The 24,259-nt window shown below is 43.2% G+C and overlaps 1 protein-coding gene across 1 annotated transcript in view; it reads left to right on the forward strand.

The window, feature by feature from the left end:
• The window catches only part of BMPER (BMP binding endothelial regulator), a 174,269-nt gene that overhangs the window by 18,996 nt on the left and 131,014 nt on the right, over positions 1–24,259 (forward strand). Inside the window, exon 3 of the mRNA XM_079947587.1 lies at positions 21,539–21,638. Within this exon, the coding sequence (XP_079803713.1) occupies positions 21,539–21,638 (100 nt within the window). The remainder of the gene's footprint in view (positions 1–21,538; positions 21,639–24,259) is intronic.

A 24,259-nucleotide genomic window follows, 5' to 3' on the forward strand; every position in this document is an offset into this window, starting at 1 on the left:
GGTTATCAACCCCACATCCCACTTAACATTTTTTTCCCTTTTACTTGCATGAATCCAACCCCTGACCCCATGATGTACCAGTGGTACCCCCAACTACTCAACCCTTTGGGCCTCTTCTCTGAGAAGTTATCTGGAGGGTCTTCCATCATTCAGAAGTTCAAGGCAGAGGAATTCTGCCACCAGATGGACAGAGTGCAAAAGCCTCTTTGAAATAAGAGAAAAAAACACCTGCTACTTTGTGTCCAAACCATTAATTTATTGTATTTGTAGATAAGTCTTCATTTAATCACATCCTGTCAATGGCATAGGTACATCCCTGCTGAACACTTCTTCACCCCTAACTCTTTAATTCCTAGTACTGTGAAATGTTATTTCATATACACATGAAATAAACTTTTTTTATATATTTAGGAATTTGAAAGTTGTTATTTGAATGTCACTAACCATTTTTAAAGACTTGGATTTTGTTATGATGGACAGGATCCATAAACTCTACCATACAGTTGAACACTTCTAGTGAAGCTGTTTTGTACTGAGTCACATTATTGGCCCATCTCTCCCAGCATTGTCTACCATGAGTGGAAGTGGTTCCCTGGGGTCTCAGAAAGTGCTGTTCCACACAGGGGCACACCTAGGAGCTGCCCAGGTTGGCCCCCAGCCAGGGAGCAGGCCCAGGGGGGGCGCCAAAATCGTGCCTGGTTTGGAGGGGCAGAGCGCCTGGGGGCGGGGGGCTTTGGTGGTGCTGATACAGCTCCTTGACAAGGGCTCAAGGGAGCCTAGGTACACTTCTAAGTAAAGGTAAAGGGACCCCTGACCATTAGATCCAGTCGTGACTGACTCTGGGGTTGCGGCGCTCATCTCGCTTTATTGGCCGAAGGAGCCGGCGTACAGCTTCCGGGTCATGTGGCCAGCATGACTAAGCCACTTCTGGCGAACCAGAGCAGTGCACGGAAAAACCGTTTACCTTCCCACCAGAGTGGTACCTATTTATCTACTTGCACTTTGACGTGCTTTTGAACTGCTAGGTTGGCAGGAGCAGGGACCGAGCAACAGGAGCTCACCCCGTCACGGGGATTTGAACCGCCGACCTTCTAATCAGCAAGTCCTAGGCTCTGTGGTTTAACCCACAGCGCCACCCGCTGTGGTACACTTCTAGTACCACAGTAATAACTGAGGTTCCAGGGATTAAACCTTGGAGCTTTTGCTTGCAAGACATGCACTCTACCCATAAGCTACAGCCCCACCCCATCAGTCAGCCATCAGTGCTTGCCTCTCAGTGGATGTCATCTTCTGTTCCCATGGTAGCGCTTGGATAAGGCTCCATGAGTCTTGCCTTTTATTGTTCAGCTTGGGAAACTTTCCTGGAATGCTGCTCTTGACTGCAGACTGCAGGAAGAATTGGACTATGGCAGATACAATCACCATAAACTCTCCCAGTGTCACGGCGTTTAGGTTATAGGGTTTAAGGTTATTGTCACAAAATTATAAACACTTAAATACACCTGGCAATCACACTCCGTATATGTGAGCAGTTGTCTGCTCATTCGTAAAACTTCCCAAAGAGTTCCTGCTTTTATACATTCCATTTCAGCGCAGACCTGGAATTGTGCACTTCTCTTCAAATGAATGTGGCATTTCAAACAGAGAAAACATCTGTAGCTGGCTTTCCTCCTGAGTGGATTTTTTCAGCCATGCATAATCCCGTTTCCTGGCATTTGAGGACGATTAGTTGGATTAACAAGATGCTATCTGCTGTCACTAGCTATGGAAAGTAACCTCCTTGCAAAGATCGTAATGGCACTTGATATATCACACAGCTTTTATAGCCATCACGAGGTGTAACTGCAAGAGCCAGATCCAAAGCAGGTTGTGTTTCAAGTCCCACAAGGCCCCTTCTTGACTTGTAAGGATTGCTGGTGGTCGAGGCCAACCATTCAGATGACTTTGACAGTGTCCCACTGGTGACCAGAAGTCACTTTGTCAAAATGACAGATGAGCTGTGCATGTAGCTTGTTCACTCTGCCACTTTGTGTGTGATGTCAGCTCTGCTCACTTGTCAAAAGTAGGTATTTTTGTTATATCCAGCAGAGCCGGTGGGGGAAGAAAAGGGAGCAAAGAAAGCACAATCTGGTTGAATAGCTCCTAGTCAACTATTATTGAGGATAATAAACTCTGCTCTTTCCCCTAATCTGTTTTATGTGCTGGAGTGCAGAAGTAGGAATAGGAGCTGTTTTTTTTTTTTTTTTAAAGTCATTCTGGCCCTGCTGGGTTAAGATTTTTCAAAAGCTTATTATTATCTTCTCGGACATAATGCAATATGTTTATTCCAATAAGTAAACCCATTACAGGGAACAAAACTGTTTATGTGACTTACTACTCAGTAGCAATGAATGTGGTCTATGAGCTGATGGAAGCAACCTTGTATGTTCTGGTTCTAGCACATTGCTACAAAAATAACTCTTCAAAAGGTTTTTATATGATAATAATTATAACCATAGGAATTGGGTAATGGTCAAACTGGAGCTCACTGTATGAGCAACTAGGACCCGGAGGAACCACCATCCTGATTTCTTGATGAGGGCACTGGAGTTAAAGGCTGTGGAGGAGGATCAATAGGATCAATGTGCATCAATAGGAGTATAGCATCTAGATCAAGGGAAGTAATAGTGCCACTGTATTCTGCTCTGGTCAGACCTCACCTGGAGTGCTGTGTCCAGTTCTGGGCACCACAGTTCAAGGAGGACACTGACAAACTGGAACGTGTCCAGAGGAGGGCAACCAAAATGGTCAAAGCCTGGAAACGATGCCTTATGAGGAACGGCTAAGGGAGCTGGGCATGTTTAGCCTGGAGAAGAGGAGGTTAAGGGGTGATATGATAGCCATGTTCAAATATAGAAAAGGATGTCACATAGAGGAGGGAGAAAGGTTGTTTTCTGTTGCTCCAGAGAAGCGGACACGGAGCAGTGGTTCCAAACTACAAGAAAGAAGATTCCACCTAAACATTAGGAAGAACTTCCTGACAGTAAGAGCTGTTCGACAATGGAATTTGCTACCAAGGAGTGTGGTGGAGTCTCCTTCTTTGGAGGTCTTTAAGCAGAGGCTTGACAACCATATGTCAGGAGTGCTCTGATGGTGTTTCCTGCTTGGCAGGGGTTTGGACTCGATGGCCCTTGTGGTCTCTTCCAACTCTATGATTCTATGATTCTATGAGGAAGCCAAGCCTGCCCCATTACATTTTGGTGCCCGAGACAGAGCAGCAGATCTCTGCTCCCCAAAGTCAAGATGCTTAGCACCCAACACTGGTCAAATTATTGTATCACCTGAGCCAGAACACCCCACAAGTGACTACATACGCACCAACCCGTATGTAGCACAAAAATGTAAGGTTTCCCCCCCCCCAATCCAGAATCATTCATGTTCATCCTTAGCATGTTGTTTCCCATCTAGATTGATTCTAGATCCTGCTGTCCACAAGGGAGGGTGTGGTTACACGAGATATGTTTGAAAACCCTGCCCTTAATTACTTCTTTTCCTCCTTGCATATTCCCCAGGTGAATGCAGAAGGAAGTGGTGCTTGCAAATTTGGCATATGCACACCCACAATGTCACTGGGTCAGTGTGGAAACACCCTCTGTTGCTGGGACTGCATGCATCTGTTGTCAAATGGACACGCTGCAATGGATTTTATTTTCAGAATGAAGTCAGTTTCTTAAGAGGCAGTAGCAATTGCAGCTGTATTTTACTCTTGCTGGGGTAACTGGACTAATTAAAGGCACTCGTATTTGACATAAACCACCAGCATGACTTGAAGCCGCCAGCTGAGAGCATTGGTATGCATAGGAACTTTTGCACAGGCAGTGCCCCTCGGTGTTGGCGCTACTCTGTAATCCACAGCTACATAATGAAAGCAAACTGATTCTAATACAGTGGTACCTCTGGATGCGAAAGGGATCTGTTCCAGAGCCCCGTTCGCATCCTGAGTAGAATGCAACCCGCAACTGCGCGTCTGCATGGGTCACGATTCTCTGCGCATGCGTGTGACGTCATTTTGAGCGTCTGCGTATGCACGAGCAATGAAACCTGGAAGTAACATGTTCTGTTACTTCCGGGTCGCCGCGGAGCGTAACTTGAAAACGCTCAACCTGAAGCATATTTAATCCAAGGTATGACTGTACGCCATTGCAGTGAAATGGGGCCAGAGCTGTCTTTCCCAGCCTCTCAGGGGCACCCCAGCGAGTGGGGGAGCTTCGCAGCTTTGCCGGCGGCCTCCCTTTTCCCTCCTGCACGCCTCCTGCCAGCTGCGCCCCGTCAACCATATGGCTGGCAGATATGCAGCTTCCTTCCCAAGTCCCTGCGGGAGGAGAGCGATCCCCACAGAGGCTTGGGAAAAGGTCAACAACTCTGGGAAACGGGGTGGGGGCGCCGGAGGGATCTTTGCACCACGGCGCCGGGTATGCTTAAGATGGCCCTGAATAGGACTAGGTCTGCAGTGTAGTTGCTGGAGAGTGGGAAATAAGTACCGTCTGAAAATCCCAAACGTAAGACAAATAAAATTCAGCCATGTATTAAGGAGTCTTCTGGTTGCCTTTTCTGAAGGCTGTAGAGAAGATTTATGTTTAAATATGTTAATAATGTTAGAGGATTATCATGTTTATCATAATTACCACCCACATTCATTGGTCTCCATTAGTGAAGAAAGGGTGTGATGCCAGTTATTTGAATGGAAGTGCAATATAGAAGTGATAGATTTGACCCAGTGGCTTTAGGAAATTAAGGTAAAAGGTAAAGGTACCCCTGCCCGTACGGGCCAGTCTTGACAGACTCTGGGGTTGTGCGCCCATCTCACTTAAGAGGCCAGGGGCCAGCGCTGTCCGGAGACACTTCCGGGTCACGTGGCCAGCGTGACATCGCTGCTCTGGCCAGAGCCAGAGCTGCACACGGAAACGCCGTTTACCTTCCCGCTGGTAAGCGGTCCCTATTTATCTACTTGCACCCGGAGGTGCTTTCGAACTGCTAGGTTGGCAGGCGCTGGGACCGAGCAGCGGGAGCGCACCCCGCCGCAGGGATTCGAACCGCCGACCTTTCGATCGGCAAGCCCTAGGCGCTGAGGCTTTAACCCACAGCACCACCTGCGTCCTTTAGGAAATTAGGTCAGCCTTAAAGTTGTAGTATATTGCCTAAAAAGGTAGCTTTTTGGCAGACCTGCGTGGCTCTTGTTTTGTTTTTTCCCCAGGAAAACTGACATACCACTTTTACAACTTTGTTTACACAGGTCTGCCGAAGCTGTTTTCTCTCCTTTGTAATATTTGCTAATACGTAGCACAGGCAAGATCACAGAAAGAAAATAAAGCCAGGGTCAGCTCGTATTCTAGCTGCAAGTACTTTAAGGCAGCAGTGTCTGGAGGCCTCCTTGTTTAGATAATTTTGTAATAGAAAACAGATTGCTGCTACTTTCTTTGGGCTACTATTTTTATTTTGCTGTTGCTTTTCAAGCTCTTTGGACAGAGGTTCACAATTTTATGCAAAGGCAACAAAGAACCTCCTTGACATGTTTTTCCTTGTGTTTAAATCTGCGGTATAATTTATAACTCACTAAAACGTTTCAGTATTTTAAGGTCAGAACGGGGAGGAAAAAAGTACTGGAGAAAATAATGCCCTGGGCCCAAAAAAAGACACTGTAACTCATACCTGGCCTTCGCATTTTAAAACTGGATAACACACACACATACACACACTGATGGAAAGAAAAGCATTCCCTGTTGCTTCTTCTGTCATCTGTCATATTTTTAAGAATAGAGTATCATGAGAACACTGGAGTTTGGTGATGTATTAGGGTCATATATCTCTAGAAGATCATTTCTTTAAAGGATATGAGCGGTAGAAGACATGATTCTGGCCAGACAGATCAGCAGGGGATTTTTCTTTCTTTCTTCCTTCTTCTTTAATCTAACTCTGTTTTTGTGTTATACAGAAGTGAATTTCTTCATGGGATATGACTTGTTGCAAAATAAGCTGGGAGGCCCAGTGGGCTTTGTAAACCCTTTTGAAACTGAACGGCTTCAAGGGCCGCTTTGTTCAGAGTTTTTAGTACAGGCTCTGGCCACAAGGAAGCCCAACAAGGTAATATTTGTCATGGCCCAAATCTCCAGTGTAAAGACCGTCTAAGCAGACCTTTGATATGTAGGAGAGATGGAGAAAGAGAGAGAGAGAAGAAAATCACAAGGCAGCTGCAGTGGAAGTAGTGACGGAATGAAAAAGGCTGTGAAAAAGGTTATCATTAGGTGAAGCACAATACTGGTAGGGTAAAACTTTGGGGAACTATTTAAAGAACTCAGCAGTTTTCTTTTGTTGAGAAAACACCGGCATCCTATAGAAATTCAGTTGTTGTGTTTAGGAGAACATCCTGTTACTTTTGACTGTTGGACTGCAAACACTTTTTCTTTGCACTCAATATCAGTGGTACAGACCCCTGGGATTTTTCAGCTGCCTTGATCCTACTCAGTACCCATATATTTGCCAGTGCATGGTTGCATGTCCCACAGTGACAGCAGGGAAAAGCTATAGCTCCCAACAGAGAAAGTGAGAAGGGTACTGTCTGGGCAGAGGGCCAGTGACAGCACAAGAACAACTCAAATGCAACATGAATGATAAGAAAATGGATACTTTGAATGTGACATATGCTCAGGAGTGATATGAGTTAGTCCTAGCTATAGAGAGAGAGGGCTGATTATCATAATTTTGGAGGGCTCACTACAGGCATTGGTAGGTGTCAGGGAACTGCCATCAGAGCGCAGGGTGGTGGAGAGGCTCTCAGATGATGGGAGACCCTCGGATGCTGGGGAGGGAACCAGCCGGGAAAGAGGGAGAGCTTCCGCTGAAGAAGGAGGAGGGAAAGAGGCGTCGGAGGTAAGGCTCAGAGACGCTTCCAGCGAGACCAGTGGAGAGAGCTCAGGACCTCCCCTTGGAACGCCCACTCTGCGCAGAAAGCTGTCGCGCAGGGAATCAAGGCGGAGACTTTCTGTCAAAGAGCTTTTATGTTGGAAGAAGTTCAGGAGACGCCCACTGACGGATTCTGCCAGTGATTAAGACAGCCACAAACTGAGGGCTGTCCGGCTAGGGAGAGTTTTAACCAACGGCTCAACTTGGAGCGTTTTGGGAGCTTACGCACAAGCAACCCCTTATCCCATTACAGTAGGTTTGTTTTATTTTGAAAGGAAGCTCCCGATTGTTTCCACACAAAGCTGCTTCAGCAACCATTCCCTCTTTCTGTGAAACAGTGGATACTGTTGTTTTGCAGTGGATATTAGGGACCAGAAAAGTCTCAACATACTCGCCAAACAACATTTTTTCAATATTCTTTGGGGAAAACCATTGCTGTCAATGTAATATACAGTGGACGCTTGGGTTGCGAGCGTGATCCGTGCAGTGTCTACAACCCGCAACGGCATGTCTGCGCATGTGCGGGTTGCGATTCGGCGCGTCTGCGCATGCGCAAAGCATGATTTAGCGCTTCTGCGCATGCACAACCGCCGAAACCTGGAAGTAACCCATTCCGGTACTTCCAGGTTTTGGCAGTCCACAACCTGAAAAAACTGCAACCTGAAGCGTCTGTAACCTGAGGTATGACTGTAAAAACAATCCAGCTTTTGTAGTATGTGTACAGTACCTTGACCTCAGAACATCCTGGTCTATGGGAAGACTGTTTTAACAGGTTTCAAATAAAATACTCAAACCAATACTATTTTTTTTAGACAAGACCCTTCATGTTAATTAAATTTACTAGAGGGCCATTGATAATAGCAGAAGATCTTAATTTTGTAATATGCAGCAAAGCACTGCATAAAAATTCCCCTGTCCCAGTGGGAGCCTAGCAAGGCACTGCTCCAATCCTTTAACATTTGGTTGATGCATGGAGACATGTAAATCAGAGGGTCAGAGACTTATTCACACATATTTTTCTGAGTTATTAGTTATATTCTCAGCTGGGCTATGTACTAATCTCTGCCCGCCTAGGAACTCACATAGGCAGATAGTTATCCTTTATACAGAACATGTTATGATAGAGGTGAGATTGTAAATTAAAACTAAAGGTCCATTTCATCCAGTGCGGCATCTAGATCTAGTACTACTTTTGAAACAACTCTCAGTAGAATCAATTTCAGCAGCCATAAAGGAGTGTTTTGATATAAATATAACCCCAAGAATGAGCTTCACCACAATCTGGGATGCTATAAAAGCAACAGTGAGGGGCAAAGGCATTGTAGAATCTGCTACGTATAAAAGGCGGACTGATCCAATTAGGCAAGGTCCCTTACAAGAGATTGAATCCGTGGAAATAAAACACAAATGCTCTGGCTCCTCAAAGTTTTTAAGACTTTTAGATAATAAACGTAAGGAACTAGAAGCACTGGGCTCATATAAGATTGCCAAATCTCTGTTGTGTGTTAAACAGAAGTACCACGAGGCAAGCATTTAGCACTCCAAACTCTTTCACATGAATTAAAAGAGAAACAGACAGTTAATAAAATTCATTACTTGACAGAAAAGGATGGGAATATCACATATGATTAGTCCAAGATTAATGCTGTGTTTGCAGAGTATTACCCAAATTTGTACAGCTCAGTAAAGCCCAACAAGAATCATATAGATATGTATTTAACTGAAGCTGATATAAATCCTATCAATGAGACACCCAAAAATAAGTTAAATAAAAACATTTCAGAAGAAGAGATTCAACAGGCTATGAGAAGGTTAAAACACACCAAGGCACTAGGTTCAGATGGATTACTAGCCCATTAAAAAAATAAATGTGAAACCATCGAGTCCCACATTTGGCCACAGTATTAAACTCAATGTCCAGAATTACAGTATTTCCTAAATCAACATAGGCAACAAGCTGGGACACACAGACCCATTACTCTGTTAAACCACTATCATTTTTTTCCCTTTTAAATTAGCTTATTTTCTAAATGCAATGATGACTGATAATATGCATCCTGACTATGCATATGCCATCCTACAGCGACATATTGCAGACTCTATTATTCATTATTCATTTACAGTGGTACCTCAGGTTAAGTCCTTAATTCGTTCCGGAGGTCTGTTCTTAACCTGAATCTGTTCTTAACCTGAAGCACCACTTTAGCTAATGGGTCCTCCTGCTGCTGCTGCGCTGCCGGAGCACGATTTCTGTTCTCATCCTGAAGCAAAGTTCCTAACCTGAAGCACTATTTCTGGGTTAGCGGAGTCTGTAACCTGAAGCATATGTAACCTGAGGCGTATGTAACCTGAGGTACCACTGTATTAAATTTCTATACCACCCTTAATCCAAGGATCACAGGACGGTTTACAATATAAAAACCCAAAAATACATTCCGTCATAACAAACCAGTTTAAAAGGTGATAGATCATTTAATTAGCCAAAGGCCTGGGGGAAAATGAATGTTTTTGCCTGGTACCTAGAGATATCTAATGAAGGCGCCAGACAAGCCTCCCTGGGGAGAGCATGTTACACAAATGGAGCCGCCTACTCTTGTGTTGCCACGTTCTGTCCTCTCATGGAGAAGACACATGAAGAAGGGCCTCCAATGATGATCGCAGGGTCCAAGTCGGTTCTATGGGGAGAGGCAGTCCTTGAAGTATTACAGTTCTGAGCTGCTTAAGACATTATAAGTCAAAACCAGCACTTTGAATTGGACCTGGAAACTAATTGGCAGTCAGTGCATTAGGAGGCTTTTGAATATTACATGAGATACATGCAAGAAATGAACATGCTATTGATGCCCAGTATTTAAAAAACTGTAATGCTTCTGTCAATTAGGCCATTGTCTTATAACAGCAGTCTCCCACCTAAACAATAAAAATTTGGCTCTAATGCCCACCAATGCTATGGAGGCAGAGGTGCAAAGATTCTGGCTAACTGTTCACCAGGAACTTAAAAGAAAATAAATACAAGAGAGACTATTATTTTTGTCAGCAGAGCTTTGGTAATTATATTTATTTATGGGACCAAATAATAAATTTAAATTTAAAGACTTGATAAACCACCTTCTGGTAGCAGCTGGGCATTGAATAATACAAAGATGGAAATGGTTTGGATACTGTTGCCTGGCTAAGGAATGTTTGCTTGATTTCGATTTCTGAAAAGATTAAGCACAATATCAGACTCCTGCAGGGAAAAGAGAAACTTTCTATGCTACCTGACTTTTAAAAATAAAATAAAAAAATCACATATATAATTTCTGCAGCAGCAGAAATTTGGACAGCATGAGTCTACGGCTGGTGGCAATGATAACTGTATTTTATGTCTTCTTTCCCCCCCCCCAAATGTATCTACAGTGGTACCTCAGGTTACATACGCTTCAGGTTACATATGCTTCAGGTTACAGACTCCGCCAACCCAGAATTAGTGCTTCAGGTTAAGAACTTTGCTTCAGGATGAGAACAGAAATCGTGCTCTGGCGGCGCGGCGGCAGCAGGAGGCCCCATTAGCTGAAGTGGTGCTTCAGGTTAAGAACAGTTTCAGGTTAAGTACGGACCTCCGGAACGAATTAAGTACTTAACCCGAGGTACCACTGTACTTACTCTTGGTGGTTTGAATAGATGGGGTTTGTTCTTTGTTTTGTTGTTGTTCTATTTGCTATATTTAATAAAATAGTTTCCATGGTCTTTCAAACTGTACTCTGGTAGAGTAGCCTCTTGGAGGTGTAGCTAGCAACAGATGTGTACATTTTGGTGCGACTTCCAGAAGTATCTACTGGATGGTGTCAGTGGTAACATACTTTCACCTTGGTACTCAAACGATTTATTGCTGACACTTGTTTGCTGCCCCGTAACATAACATTGTCTGGATGACTTACAATCAAAGCAAAACAGAAAGTCATTTTTTTAAATGGAGGAACTCTGTTAAGTATAACAAAACAGAAGCTGCTACATCCCAAAATTTGTTTTAAAAACAAAACAAAACTGAGGCTCACATTATGAAAAGCCTGGCCAGAATGGCCTTCACTTGGCATCAGAACATGCATATATCTACATATATATCTCAAGGACCGCCTCTTTCCATATGAACCCAGCCAGACCCTGAAATCATCTTCTGAGGCCCTGCTTCATGTGCCTCCTCCATTAGAGGTCTGGAGGGTGACAAGACGAGAACAGGGCCTTCTCTGCAATGGCTTCCCATATGTGGAATGCTCTCCCTAGGGAGGTTTGGCTGGTGCCTTCATTATACACCTTTAGGCGACAGGCAAAAACTTTCCTCTTCATCCAGGCCTTTGGCTGATTGACTTCCAATGCGATTTTAAACTGTGTTGGGGGGGTGTTATTGGGTTGTTTTTGGTTTTATTATTTGGTGTTTTTGTATTGTGATTTTGTGTTGTAACCGCCCTGAGACCTGCAGGGTTTTATAAAAATAAAACAAGAGTACATGTGCTTATTAATTTATTTATTTTTTTAAAAAATTAAGCAACCCTAAGTTTTTATTAGGGACGCGGGTGGCACTGTGGGTTAAACCACAGGGCCCAGGACTTGCCGATCAGAAGGTTGGCAGTTCGAATCCCCGTGATGGGGTGAGCTCCTGTTCCTTGGTCCCTGCTCCTGCCAACCTAGCAGTTCGAAAGCATGTCAAAGTGCAAGTAGATAAATAGGTACTGCTCCGATGGGAAGGTAAACGGCGTTTCTATGTGCTGCTCTGGTTCACCAGAAGCGGCTTAGTCATGCAGGCCACATGACCCGGAAGCTGTACGCCGGCTCCCTCGGCCAATAAAGCGAGATGAGCGCCGCAACCCCAGAGTCGGTCACGACTGGACCTAATGGTCAGGGGTCCCTTTACCTTTACCTAAGTTTTTATTGTGAGTGAAACTGCTTAAACCATAAACAGCTTTGATCCACTGAGGTGAATGAGGGGAAAGCAGTGGCAATTAGGGAAACAGAGCAAAACATATGTTTAATATAGTGGACTCCCATCCCATCAAACTATTGTATTTAAATGGGGATATAGTGTTCCCTTCCCTCCCATTCTTTCTCTGTCATTTTTACACCAGTACAAGCACACACATTTATTTCTGCAGCACGAGGGCCGTATCCTATAGACTGAAAGACTCAGGCGTGCAGCTGAGTACAGGAAATGATTGTTTGGCCTTTAGGGAGAGTTGTGAACTGCTTATATAACTTGGTGGCAGGATGAAATTTGCAGTATAAATTATATAGGGTCTTTGTGCAAGCTCAAACCTTTGCTTTGATTAATATCTCCTTTGGGTCAGGGTGGAATGCCAAAGGGAGTAATAGATGTTGGCAGAGACCCCTCATAGCTAGATCTGTAACACCATCCATACTTAGTATCAACAATGCCCTGCTGCTCTGGGCACTGTGGTCCTTTCAACCTGCAAGATTCAGGGCCAGTTTTGGCATAGATGCAGCAGTGCTTGTGGAATGGTTCCAGCTGAGATGCGCATATAGCAAATGCTGTGTCAGAACCGAGAATTCACTTAATTTACTTTAAAGGAAATATTCGTCGGCACGATTCAGCATGGGGCTGGTACCATGGCAAAGTTGACTTCACTATGCAAGGAGTTTCACAAGATGAGCACCATTACTGGAAAGTGACGTTTTTCTTCACCACTTGACATGCCATCAGGTGGTTACAACAACATGAAGCAGGACCTCATGGATAGCTTGGGCAGGTCCTGAGGCAAAGATGTTTAGGCTGAACAGAGATTTATGCACCCACCCATTCATATTTGTAAAAGGTAAAGGTAAAGGTACCCCTGCCCGTACGGGCCAGTCGTGTCCGACTCTGGGGTTGTGCGCCCATCTCACTTAAGAGGCCAGGGGCCAGCGCTGTCCGGAGACACTTCCGGGTCACGTGGTCATATTTGTAACTCAGGTACAAATGTAGACATCTAACATGCTGTAAATTGCTTAGAGATCTTTGGGTAGCAAGCAACTAGCAAGTCTAAATAGTAGTAGATTAGCAAATACAATAAATGATATAAGCCTAGGCTTGTACAAAATGCTTCATGTGCAGTGTGTGAGCATGATGATTCCTCTTGTGCTCTTTAGAATACATACCCATGTGAAATGACCCAATGAGATCTTCAACGCTATCCAGAATTTTGAGCATATGTAACAAAGGGTAGATTATGTAAATTTTCCAGATTTATTGAAGTGGCACAGGAGAAATATTTTGAAAAGCTGCATGACACTGAAAATACAATACAAGGCTGTTGAAAACATCTTTTCAAAACAAGAAGAATAAGAAAACACAGCTGGAATGTAACACTGGAAGTGAAATTAGCATCTTGAGAATTAGCATCTGTGCTCGTTGTACAGGCTGTTTTCCCTCTGCACCTTATAATCAAACTTTAGGCTCAGAACACAGCAAGTCAAGTTATTCTAGAGTGCTCCCCACATTCCCAAAAGAAAGCACAGCTCCTGTTCCAAGCCACATGCCTGTTGAAGAAAGCAATTCTTAAGAGTGGTTGATAGTTTCTTTTTTCTTTCTTTTAGCTGAGACGCAATAGGGAATCCTGTTGGAATTTTGGCAGCTGACCTAAAACTGTGGTTTGGAACAGATGCTGTTCCAGGTCTTTGCCAAACATTTTTGATTAAAAAAAAAAACTTTTCATGTTGGCATTTTATTTTACTATACCATATGAGTTAAGGGTTTTTTTTTTAATTCCTGATATGATTTGTCATTATAATGGGCCTTTTATACACAGAGCTCTTTGATGGTAGGTAAAATATAGGCCATGCTTTGGGGATGAATAAATTATTGGTGAGGCAAGATTGCAGAACAGGCAACATTGAAGTCTGCCTCTGTTAGGTTTGTCTGCCTTGTGAATGACTTGACGCAAACTTTGATTACCACGGAAAATGAAATTTCAGTCCAGTAATTCATGATAAGTAAAAGAAACTGGCTTCTAATGAAGTGATCAGATCTCTCTTGTTCATTATGTATGTCAAAGTTTGTTGCTGGGTTGCATCTCTCACATCCTAGAGCTGCACTCTAGCACAACCAAGAAATTAAGCAAAGAAGGAAGCTCTGTGGATAGAAATGAGCTTCTATCTCAGGGCCTCCTGTGTAACAAAGTGAATGGGGTACAAATCAGGAGAGATTTAAAATCCTGCCTTCTTGTAAGAAAGGGGTGTCAGCAGAACTAAGGGGGTATGTGTAACCTTCACCCCAATAAATATTCATGAATAAACTTATTTACTTGTGTAGGGCATTCTTCTTCTTCCTTCTTCTTTGGCGATCACTCGTAGCCGAGTAAGATTGTCCTCCATAAACATGGTTTTAACAATGAGTCCATAAGTGACTATGGAGGCCAATTCTGGATCCACACATACTTCCACAGTGGGGACATTGGTTTCCGGGTGAGAGTTGATCACGATGTGGCTTTGCCAAGCATGCCTTCCTCTTAGCACATTTCTCCTTTGCATCCTGAGTTCGAGTGTCTTCAAAGCCTATGACACCTTTGGTAAAGGCTGTTCTCCAGTTGGAGCACTCGTAGGCAAGTGTTTATACTACATTATTTTAAGATTTCCCTTGAGAGAGTCTTTAAACCTCTTTTGTTGACCACCAGCATTACGCTTTCCATTCTGAAGTTTGGAATAGAGTAGTTGCTTTGGAAGACGATATAATCAGCCATCCGCACAACATGACCAGTCCCAATGAAGTTGATGTTGAAGAATCATTGCTTCAACACTGGTGATCTTTGCTTCTTCCAGTACACTGGTATTAGTTTGCCTGTCTTCCCAAGTGATGTGTAAAATTTTTCAGAGACACCGTTAATGGAATCTTTCGAGGAGCTGGAGTTTATTCATTGATATGGACCTGGTTGAGGGAGGAATGTATATTTGTGAACAAAGCACAGATGTGCATGTTGTTCCCTAGCTGTCTATGGGAGCTCGTTCACACTCCTTATCTCTGAAAATGGTAGCTCTTTTGCTAATTTTACAGAAGAAATTGTTCTGATCCTCTCAGCCATTGGCTGGGGTGCTGTGAGACTATGGAATGTTCTTAAACATTTTAATTGCTGAGAGGGAGAGCTTAGTGATAGGTAGTTGACAAAACAATGCAGCTTCTGTGGACAAATTGGAAGATTAATTTGGTTGACTGAAACCTTGCACAGGGCTTCAGGATAGGTGTGTCTGCTAGGTGGAATATGTAAGGGGAGGGACTGACAACAGCAAGAATGCTGGAGTAGTTGAGAAACTATGTGAAATGAGGCCAGGAATGAGGGCAACTCAAGAGAAATGAAGTTCCTAATACCCGAGAGAAGTGGCAGAAAGTATTTGCAGTATTCTCAGAAGTGGGGGCTTTAAGGGAAAGATAAGTAGAAGGGTCGGATGAGAAAACAAGTTGGAGAAACAGGAGGACTCTAAGAAAGCAGAGAGGAAGGAACTAAAGAGGTAATTTACAGAGATAAGAGTGGGAAACAATCAAGACGGTGGCATGGGGTGAGGTGGGAGCTGTATGTATTGATTTGAAAATCTCTAGGTGCAGGCCTCTAGTAGATAGAATTATCCAATTGACTCTTCCAAGTAACCCCAAATTCCTTATTTTCAGGCAAGTCTGAGATTCTAGGATAAGCCCTGAATGTCTGGCCAAGTAATCATAGTGTAATTGCATCAATTGTCACTCTGCATTGGTTTTAGAAACACTATCTTACTCTCCCACCCACCACTTCCCACCTCATCCTGACTGTGCCCTGCAGAATCATCCGGGAAGTTCTCTTGCACAAGCCACAATGAAGTGAGCGGGAGCTTCTCAGGAACCCACTACTATACCATGCACAGCAACTGTTAAATTCAGAGGGAGATCTTCCTCCCAGTGTCCTCAGGTTTCTTTTTTTAAAAAAACACCATCCATGGTCTAATATTTATGATCTCTCCCGGTGTTTATGCATGAAAACTAAATTTAAAAAACACCCAGATGTGAATCTGTAAACCATCTGTTTAAAATAACTGTTGTGCATGACTGTAATTACATATTATTTATTATGAATCTTGGGATCCTATTATGGATTTTGCCTGACTCCTAGCTTTATGATTTATAAAATGGTTTATATATTTATGAGCAATATGTCTCTTCTGTACTCACGGATGCCAAAACTTCACTGCTGTCCTTTATTTTTTTTTAATGACAAAAGAGGGAGAAAATCCTCTCCTCCTTGCCTTATAAAAAAGTTGGCTTCCGAAAGTTGCAGTCAGACGGGGTCTCCCCCCCCCCTTCCTTTGAAGGAGCATTATCGACAGATCTGTGAGCTTTCAACAGCTTCTGAAGCACACTGTAGACAATGTATAAAGAGTTTTGGCTGTATTGGCTTTTCTTTATTTTTGTCCCTCTTTTGCTTCGAGTTAATGGCTGGAAGAAAGTATTGAAATGATGCACTTTATGGTTAAAGAAACAACTGGAAGCAACAGATTTCCCAGTTAAGGCTTATTTGACCTGGTTACTCTACTCCCCCTCTGGTCCCCTACAAAGAGCAAGACGGATTTCACTAGACTGGTGGCACCACTTAAGAGTGAAATTTTGGGAGGCGGATTAAAACAAAAAGCAACAGAATTGTTCCTTGTTTGATGAGGTTTTATCTTCTTTCCTTACAATCCATACAGGGCCTCGGAGACCTGCCTTTTACAACAGTAGACTACAATAGACCAAACAATGATTTACCAACTCTGCTTAATCTGAGGGGCAAGATAAAAAAAGGGGAGGGGGTGGAATGATTATACAGAGAAATGTCCTTTTCCTCCACATCAAGTTTTACTGTTCATGACATTTCTGAAGATATAGGCTACATGGTATGAATCATGTTAGACCATAACACTTTTCAAAGGAATATTCTGGAATGGTTTAAGGGTCATATCTAGCTGGAGCAGAAAGCAGGCACAACTCCAAAGGTTTCAGTGGAATTACACATGCTTGTTTTAAGAGATGAATATTCAGCAGATCTTTTGAAGTATAGAATAGGTAATGCAATATCTTCCTTGAGCCAACTGTGTGCTGGCAGAGACTCATGCAGGTTTTCGACCTGTATAGACCTCTTCATCAGGCAGACAGCTTTTTGTTTTGCTTTTTACCTCTATTATAAAACAATGCTCCATTACGTCTGGAACTTTGACAAATCCTTTTGGCCAGAAAGGAATGGTAAAATAGTACATTGGTTAAGACCACAATGTTGCATGTAAACTTTTGAGCTACACAGGACATTTCCTTGTGCTGGATGTTTAAGTTCATTTGAAGCGACTGAAAAATTCACTTGTAACCTGGAGGGAGGGAGTGTGAGTTGGCCATGGGGTGAGGTGGGGTGACACCCAGGTAGTAGTGGATGCATAATTAGGGCTTAGGCTGGACTGGGAATTGATTTGCAAAAGACATGGGTGGTGAGAAGAGACTTGAAAGAGGAGGGGAGGGAGTAGAACAATTGCATGGATATTAAAGTGGGAGAATGAGACAAAGGAGAAGGCCTGGGTTCCCCCCCCCCATATGAGTTTTTAATATAGCAATTCTAAGTGAACAGTTGTGGGAGCATCCTGTGTTTTGTTTTCATGGTAGTGCCTCTGTTTCAGGGTACAGAAGGGAATTGCTAAATGATTCAGGTCAGGCGAAAGCAAATACAGTACCTCTTCACACAATGCATGGTTAAACTATGGAATTTGCTCCCAGAATACAGGATTAGACAAATATGTGGAGGATAAGGCTATCAGTGGATACTAGACATGATGGGTATGTTCTGTCTGGACGAGATAACTTAGGTGGCTTTGTAGCTGGTTGACTCATTCATCGACATCCTAGGAGAAAAGTGGCAAGTGGGGTGATACAGGGTTCTGTCCTGGGCTAATTGTTCTTCAACATATCTTTATAAAGGACTTGGATGAAGGTCTTGAAGGGATACTCATCAAATTTGCAGATGGCACCAAAATGGAGGGGTAGACAATGCTGCTGAAGACAGAATTTGGATTCAGTATGACAAAAAGATTGGAGAACTGTGCCAAAACTAGCAAAATGAATTTCAGTAGGGATAAATGCCAGGTTCTGTACTTAGGCAAGAATAACCAGCTGCACCAATATAAGATGGGAGGCACCTGACTTGCCAGTAATAGATGTAAAAAAGCTTTAGAGGTCTTAGTAGACTACAAGCTTAACACGAGTCAACTGTGATGCAGCAGAAAAAATAGCAAATGCCATTCTAGGCTGGATCAATAGAAGTCTAGTGTCCCACTGTATTCTGCATTGGTCAGACCACTCCTGGAGTACTGTACAGTGGTACCTCGGGTTAAGTAATTAATTCATTCCGCAGGTCCGTTCTTAACCTGAAACTGTTCTTAACCTGAAGCACCACTTTAGCTAATGGGGCCTCCTGCTGCTGCCACACTGCCAGAGCACAATTTCTGTTCTCATCCTGAAGCAAAGTTCTTAACCCGAGATACTATTTCTGGGTTAGTGGAGTCTGTAACTTGAAGCGTATGTAACCTGAGGTACCACTGTATTCAGTTCTGGGCACCACAATGTAGGAAGGATATGGACAAGCTGGAACTTGTGCAGAGGAGGACGACCAGGATGATCAGGGGTCTGGAAACTGAGCCTTATGAGTAATGGTTGAGGGAATTGGGTATGTTTAGCCTAGAAAAGAGGAGGCTGAGAGGAGTTATGATAGCCACAGTGGCGTAGCGTGGGGGGTGCAGGGGGGGCCAGCCGCACCGGGCGCAACATTTGGGGGTGGGCGCTCGCTCGCACTCGCAGCTCTCTGCCCCTACCTGGCTCACTCTCTCACACTGCTGTGCGAATCCGATCCGAGCTGCCGGGTCGCCGCCCACTGTGGAGGGGGAGGGTGCCAGGTGTGCGTTGCGGTGCGGAGTGGAGAGAGAGCGAGGGAGGGACTATCTGGGGGAGGGACAGTGCAGCGGCCGCCCAGCGCAGCGCTGAGCGTGGGAGAGAACCACACCCGACCAGCCCAGGCAGCAGCAAGAAGAAGCTGGCAGCGGTGGCAGGTTAGGGGTTAGGGGCGCAAATTACTTGCCTTGCCCCGGGTTAGGGGGCGCAAATTACTTGCCTTGCCCCGGGTGCTGACAACCCACGCTACGCCGCTGGATAGCCATCTTCAAATATCTAAAGGGCTGTCACATGGAGGATGGAGAAAGCTTGTCTTCTCCTGTTTCAGATGCTAGGATCTGAACCAATGGCTTCAAGTTCCAAGAAAAGAGATTCAAACTAAACATCAGGAAGAACCCCAAACTAGCTAGTTGTTGATAAATAAGCAAATGGGCATGCGCTTGAAATCCCTGTGATTTGAGGAAGGGCAGTATAGAAATGTAATTATAATAATAATAATAGTGACTCTTAAATGTGTGTTGATAACTTGGTTAGCTTTTTTAAAAATAAAACTGAACACATCTCTTAACATAGGCAGCTTTTCTGCATTTTAAGTTTGAATATATTACTTGAAGCTTGCTATGAATCTTTGCTTACATGGAAAAATCTCTCTGCCCCTCTTTCTTAAATGGTGCCCCATTAAAAGACAAATTTTGGCCCTGACATTACTTAGCCAGTTTCCTAAATGTACACTGTGCTTGCACTGAGCCGATTCGGAAGTGCAGGGGAGCTATATTGGTGAGCTGGAGTCCACGTAACCCAGATTTATGACTAAGTGTTTGCAATTGTATACTTGTGCAAAAGAGCCAGAATAACACAGGACTGAATCATTCTGACAATAGACAGTATTCTTACAGCAACTGATCCTCTGCTTGAGAACTCAAATTCTTCCTGCTCATACTTTATAGTTACTGCAGTTGAAATAATTGCAGATTTGGCTTGGTGAGGGAATAATGAATCATAGCTTATAACAAAACATTGTCTGCACTTACTGCAGAAGGAATAAGATGGCGTAGGATAGTTGGGAAGATACACCCCCGCCTTTTAAAAGCCCAAATCTCCTCACTTTGAGCTAACCTTTAAACGTACCTTGGCTTGGGCCTTAGGAAACAATGAAGCTCAGAGCCTCTTCATGACTTCATTTTATGATTGACATTCTTCCTTCCCCTTTGATTTCCCCCTCCTTTTGGGGGTCTCTAATTATGCCATATGATCTGCTAAGTGGACGGTGGCATCTGGCAAATGAGCTTCTGTGTCATGTAATGGACCAAACCAGTAATTATAGGTGGGGCTTTACACAGAGGGCCCCCCCCCACTTTGCTGTGTTTAAGGAAGGAATTTCCAGTAGTAAAATGTTATTTCTAAAAAAATAAATGGTGCAAGGCTAGGGTGGGGCCGAGTGGTAGGAGATGCTTGAAGACCAGAAGATTGTCACCCATCAGTTTTGTTATTTATTACCAGTATTACTGCCTTCACTCAGTTTTCCTCGCTGGAAGCAAACTGAATCACAGCAAGAAGTTCTCTCACACTGCTGCAGCCATGTAGCCTTGAATCAGGTCTTGTACTGACAGTTTGAGATCAGTTATTAGATTTATTTATTGTAATGTAAGGGGCACAATTCAGGCGAAATTAAAACACAAAATTAAAAATAAAAACTCCTTTCTGTTTCTGTAGGGCCCTGACCTGCTTGCAGTGGTTGTTTGCAAGAGGAAGGAGAAGCCAGTTCATCAGGGGGTTTAGGGTATCTTACGTCCCATCACCTTCTTTCCTAGCCCAGTGCTGTGATGAGTAGAAAATTAACGCTCTCTTCTCTTCTCTCCCAATCCCTGAAGATCAGAGAGAGCCGTGTCTCTGCCACCATAGTGCTAGGCTGTAGAGAATGTGCAGAGTGATCACACAAGCTAGATTGGCTTCTGCTTTCACTTGTCCATTGCTGTTTCTAGCATGTGGCCCTGGGAGGTTTGGCCAACAGCAAATGTGGCCCCCGGTCTGAAAAAGCTTAGTCACTCCTAATTTAAACCAATGAGACTTGAAAGGGCATAATGTTGATTTGACCATGCATTTATTTAAAGAACTTTTCCTTTCAGCATTACTGCTGCCTGTGTTCCCTGGATTGTGTCTTTGGTTTGCAGTTTTATTGTTTGTTAGAAAGAAAGAAGTTCATTGAAGCCATCTTTGTCTTTATTTGGTTTGGAAATTCAGACTTTCATTTTTTAAAAAAAACTAACTCTACTATGCAAACCTGTTGAATAGTCGTGGCTAAATATTTTTGTTCGCACAAGGAAGTCCAATGCCAGGTATTCTAAAGTCCCAGCTATAGTTTACACAAATATTATCATTTCTACAGTATACCAAAAAGTAACATTAGTATGAAACGAGTCACATGTTTCCTTTGGCATAACTTTATCTAGGTTCAGTATCCTTTTTAAAGTTGCCACCACTCCCCCTTTCTCCCCAGTTTTTCAACTCCCTGCTGATGCATTTGTGTCGCAAGAGGAAAAGCATCTCTGTATGAAGAAGGGGTATAATGTCCTCTCTGTATCCCAAAGATTCCTTGTGGAGCAGAGGGAAATTTTTCTGAATCTGACTTCATGGTGTGCTACCTTATTGGGAGAAAATGGAGACTGATGCTGTTATTTTGCTCTCCTCTTTTCCTCCCCACAGAACAAGGAAGTGACATGCAAACGAGAGAAGTGCCCAGTGCTTTCTAAGGAGTGTGCTCTGGTCATAAAGCAGAGAGGGATGTGCTGCGAGCGATGTAAAGGTGCAGTGGACTTCATGCTTATCTCTCAGTTGTTGTTTTTTTTTAAGTTATTGCATATATATTTGACAGAATAAAGCCCAAAGCTCTACAGAATTTGCCCACACTGTTAAGTTGTGGGTGAACATATCAGACGACACAGCGATTCTTCAAACAGCTCTTGTTTATTCACAGGCCAGGACAGAACTGAACTGAAGGGTTCGGTCAGCCTGCTTATATAGAGCTCCAGTACAATGTAACTGTAACAATTTTCTAAAACTATCCAATCACTGAACGTCACTTTCGATCCCTTATTTGCATAACTATCTACAGTATCCCCCTGCTGGCCCAGGGTGACAACTTCAGTACATAACACACACAGAAACACATCTAGCAGTAGAGAGAAAGGTGGAACTGTGTCATTCACCCAGCCCTTGTCCAGCTGAGTCACTACAGCAACCCAGGGTGGCAAGGATTGGTGGTGACGCAGCAGCAGTGGCAAGGTCAGCATGGTGCAAACCTGCTGGCAAAGCCAATCCGGTGCTCCTTGCCACCATACCCCTTCTCCTTTCCTTCCTGGTACGCTGCAGAAATTGGACTGGATGGAGATCAGGGTGCACCGCAGCCCCAGCCTTGCTGCGCACTGTGGCACAACCACTGCAAACGAGTTTGTTCATTTACCTGCCTTTTAACTAACAGGAGGCATGAAAATGATAAATCAATACCTTCCCACTAATTGTTAAAGTGGTGCCAACCATGCCCTCAGTCCACACCTGTCTATTACTGGTGGCATTACTGTTGCTTGTGCTATTGCAGCATGCATTGTCTCTTTGAGCTGGTTCTTACAACATTGGTAAGCCAAACTATGGCTTCGTGAGACCTTCCTCATTTTCCTGCTGCAGTGCTCAACAACTGATATCAAAATGGCTATGCTGGCTGGAGTTGATGGGAGTTGTAGTCCAGAACATTAAGGGGGCAGCAAGTTGGGGAAGGTAACAAGTTAAAAGCATCACTTACTGTTAGTAGCAGCAATTTATTGTTCACTGTTCTTTGTTGTTAGAACAGAAAGTGTAGTTTAGTTATCAATAGGTTTGATGCTTCTGTAATAACAATTACTGGTCATTGACCATAATAAAGCGATAAGATACAGAAACAGTTCATTTTGTTGGCCAATCAATTAAATTATCTTTGAAAGTTCTAATGAATCACTACAACTTTTAAAAGCGCTAGGTAAGATTTCCAGAAATGTGAATGATTCACTGAACATTTTTCACTGTGTATTTGAAGGATTGCATTTAAAACAAAAAGGCACGTTTTAAATAGAAAAGCAGTGAGAGTAATGTAGAGTAAATCTGTTTTAAATAGAAAAACAACAAAAAGTTTTCTGACAAGTGCTCCTGACATGCATGGAGTAACTTAAAGGGGGGTATGTTGATGGGGAGCTCTGAACCCCACAACCAACACAAACATAATATCAATATACAGGGGGGAAACACAAGAGGAAGAAAACAGAATATGCTATAATTCTGACAAAACAGATGTGGTGGATATGCATGTGTATTTTTCCTTGATGAATAAAAGCATTTGATCGCTGATATGTTTATGCACTTTTTCTGGCACACAGCTGTGTTTTTCTGAGTGTGTGCCCTGCTAGACCAACCTGAATCCACCAATTTATATAAAATGCTGGCTTTAAAACAAACAATCAAACCTACAGTTTGCGGTAGCACCTTTTAAGAAATATGTTAACTGAAATTGCATACATTTAAAATTTACTAATGGGTCTCACCCTGATTGTTAATATAGTCTGTATTCATGTACCTTTAATATCTCTGGGTATTGGTTGCTCCCGTTTATTGATTGGGCCCTAAGCATCGCACAGCATTAAAATTATGTCCTGCTAATCAGATGCTTCATATGTTCGACTTACTATATATTTCCTTTTTTTTATTGAAAGCATTTATATCTTGCTTGTATTATGCAACCCAAAACAGGTTGGTATAATCCATCAGTGACTCAATTATATTATGGATTTTTCTAGTTCTGGGTGTTTCCATGCAGATACATGTAGCTATCTGTTCCCATTCTTCAGTGTAGTCGTGGTGGGTTTACAAGAGGGGTGGCCTTCTGGATGTTGTTGAACAACAAATCCCACCATCCTTGGTCATTGGGCACACTGACTGAGGCCACTGGGAATTGTAGTAAGCAACATCTGAAGAGCCTTAGATTAGCCACCCCTGGTCTAGGGTTAGATTTCATTCTTTGGTTTCATTCTTTGCCTTTGGGGTAACTGATTAAAACTGCCAAGGATGTCTCATAATTACAGCCAGAGTATCAAGGCTGGGAAGGGAATTTAGCTACAAGACAGAGGAATTCATGTGGTTTTGGAGCACCTCACATACCTAGAGCAATCACAGTGTGGCAGGCTTTGTGTAAGCAGCTGTTCATCCAGCCAGTCACTAAGGAAGACAGCTACTTTTACAAAATAATCTAAATCAGCTATGTTCTAGATGCTGAACTACAGACAGTGCTATTGTCAGTAGAAGGGATTTGACATATCTGTAGATTTTTTCACTATGGCTGGCGAAAGCTTTGTTAGTGCTTTAGACATCACCTGGTCTTCTTTAGATTCCTCTTTGAATACC

Source organism: Podarcis cretensis (genome assembly GCF_951804945.1).
Source record: "Podarcis cretensis genome assembly, chromosome: 12".
NCBI classification, from domain to species: Eukaryota; Metazoa; Chordata; class Lepidosauria; order Squamata; family Lacertidae; genus Podarcis; species Podarcis cretensis.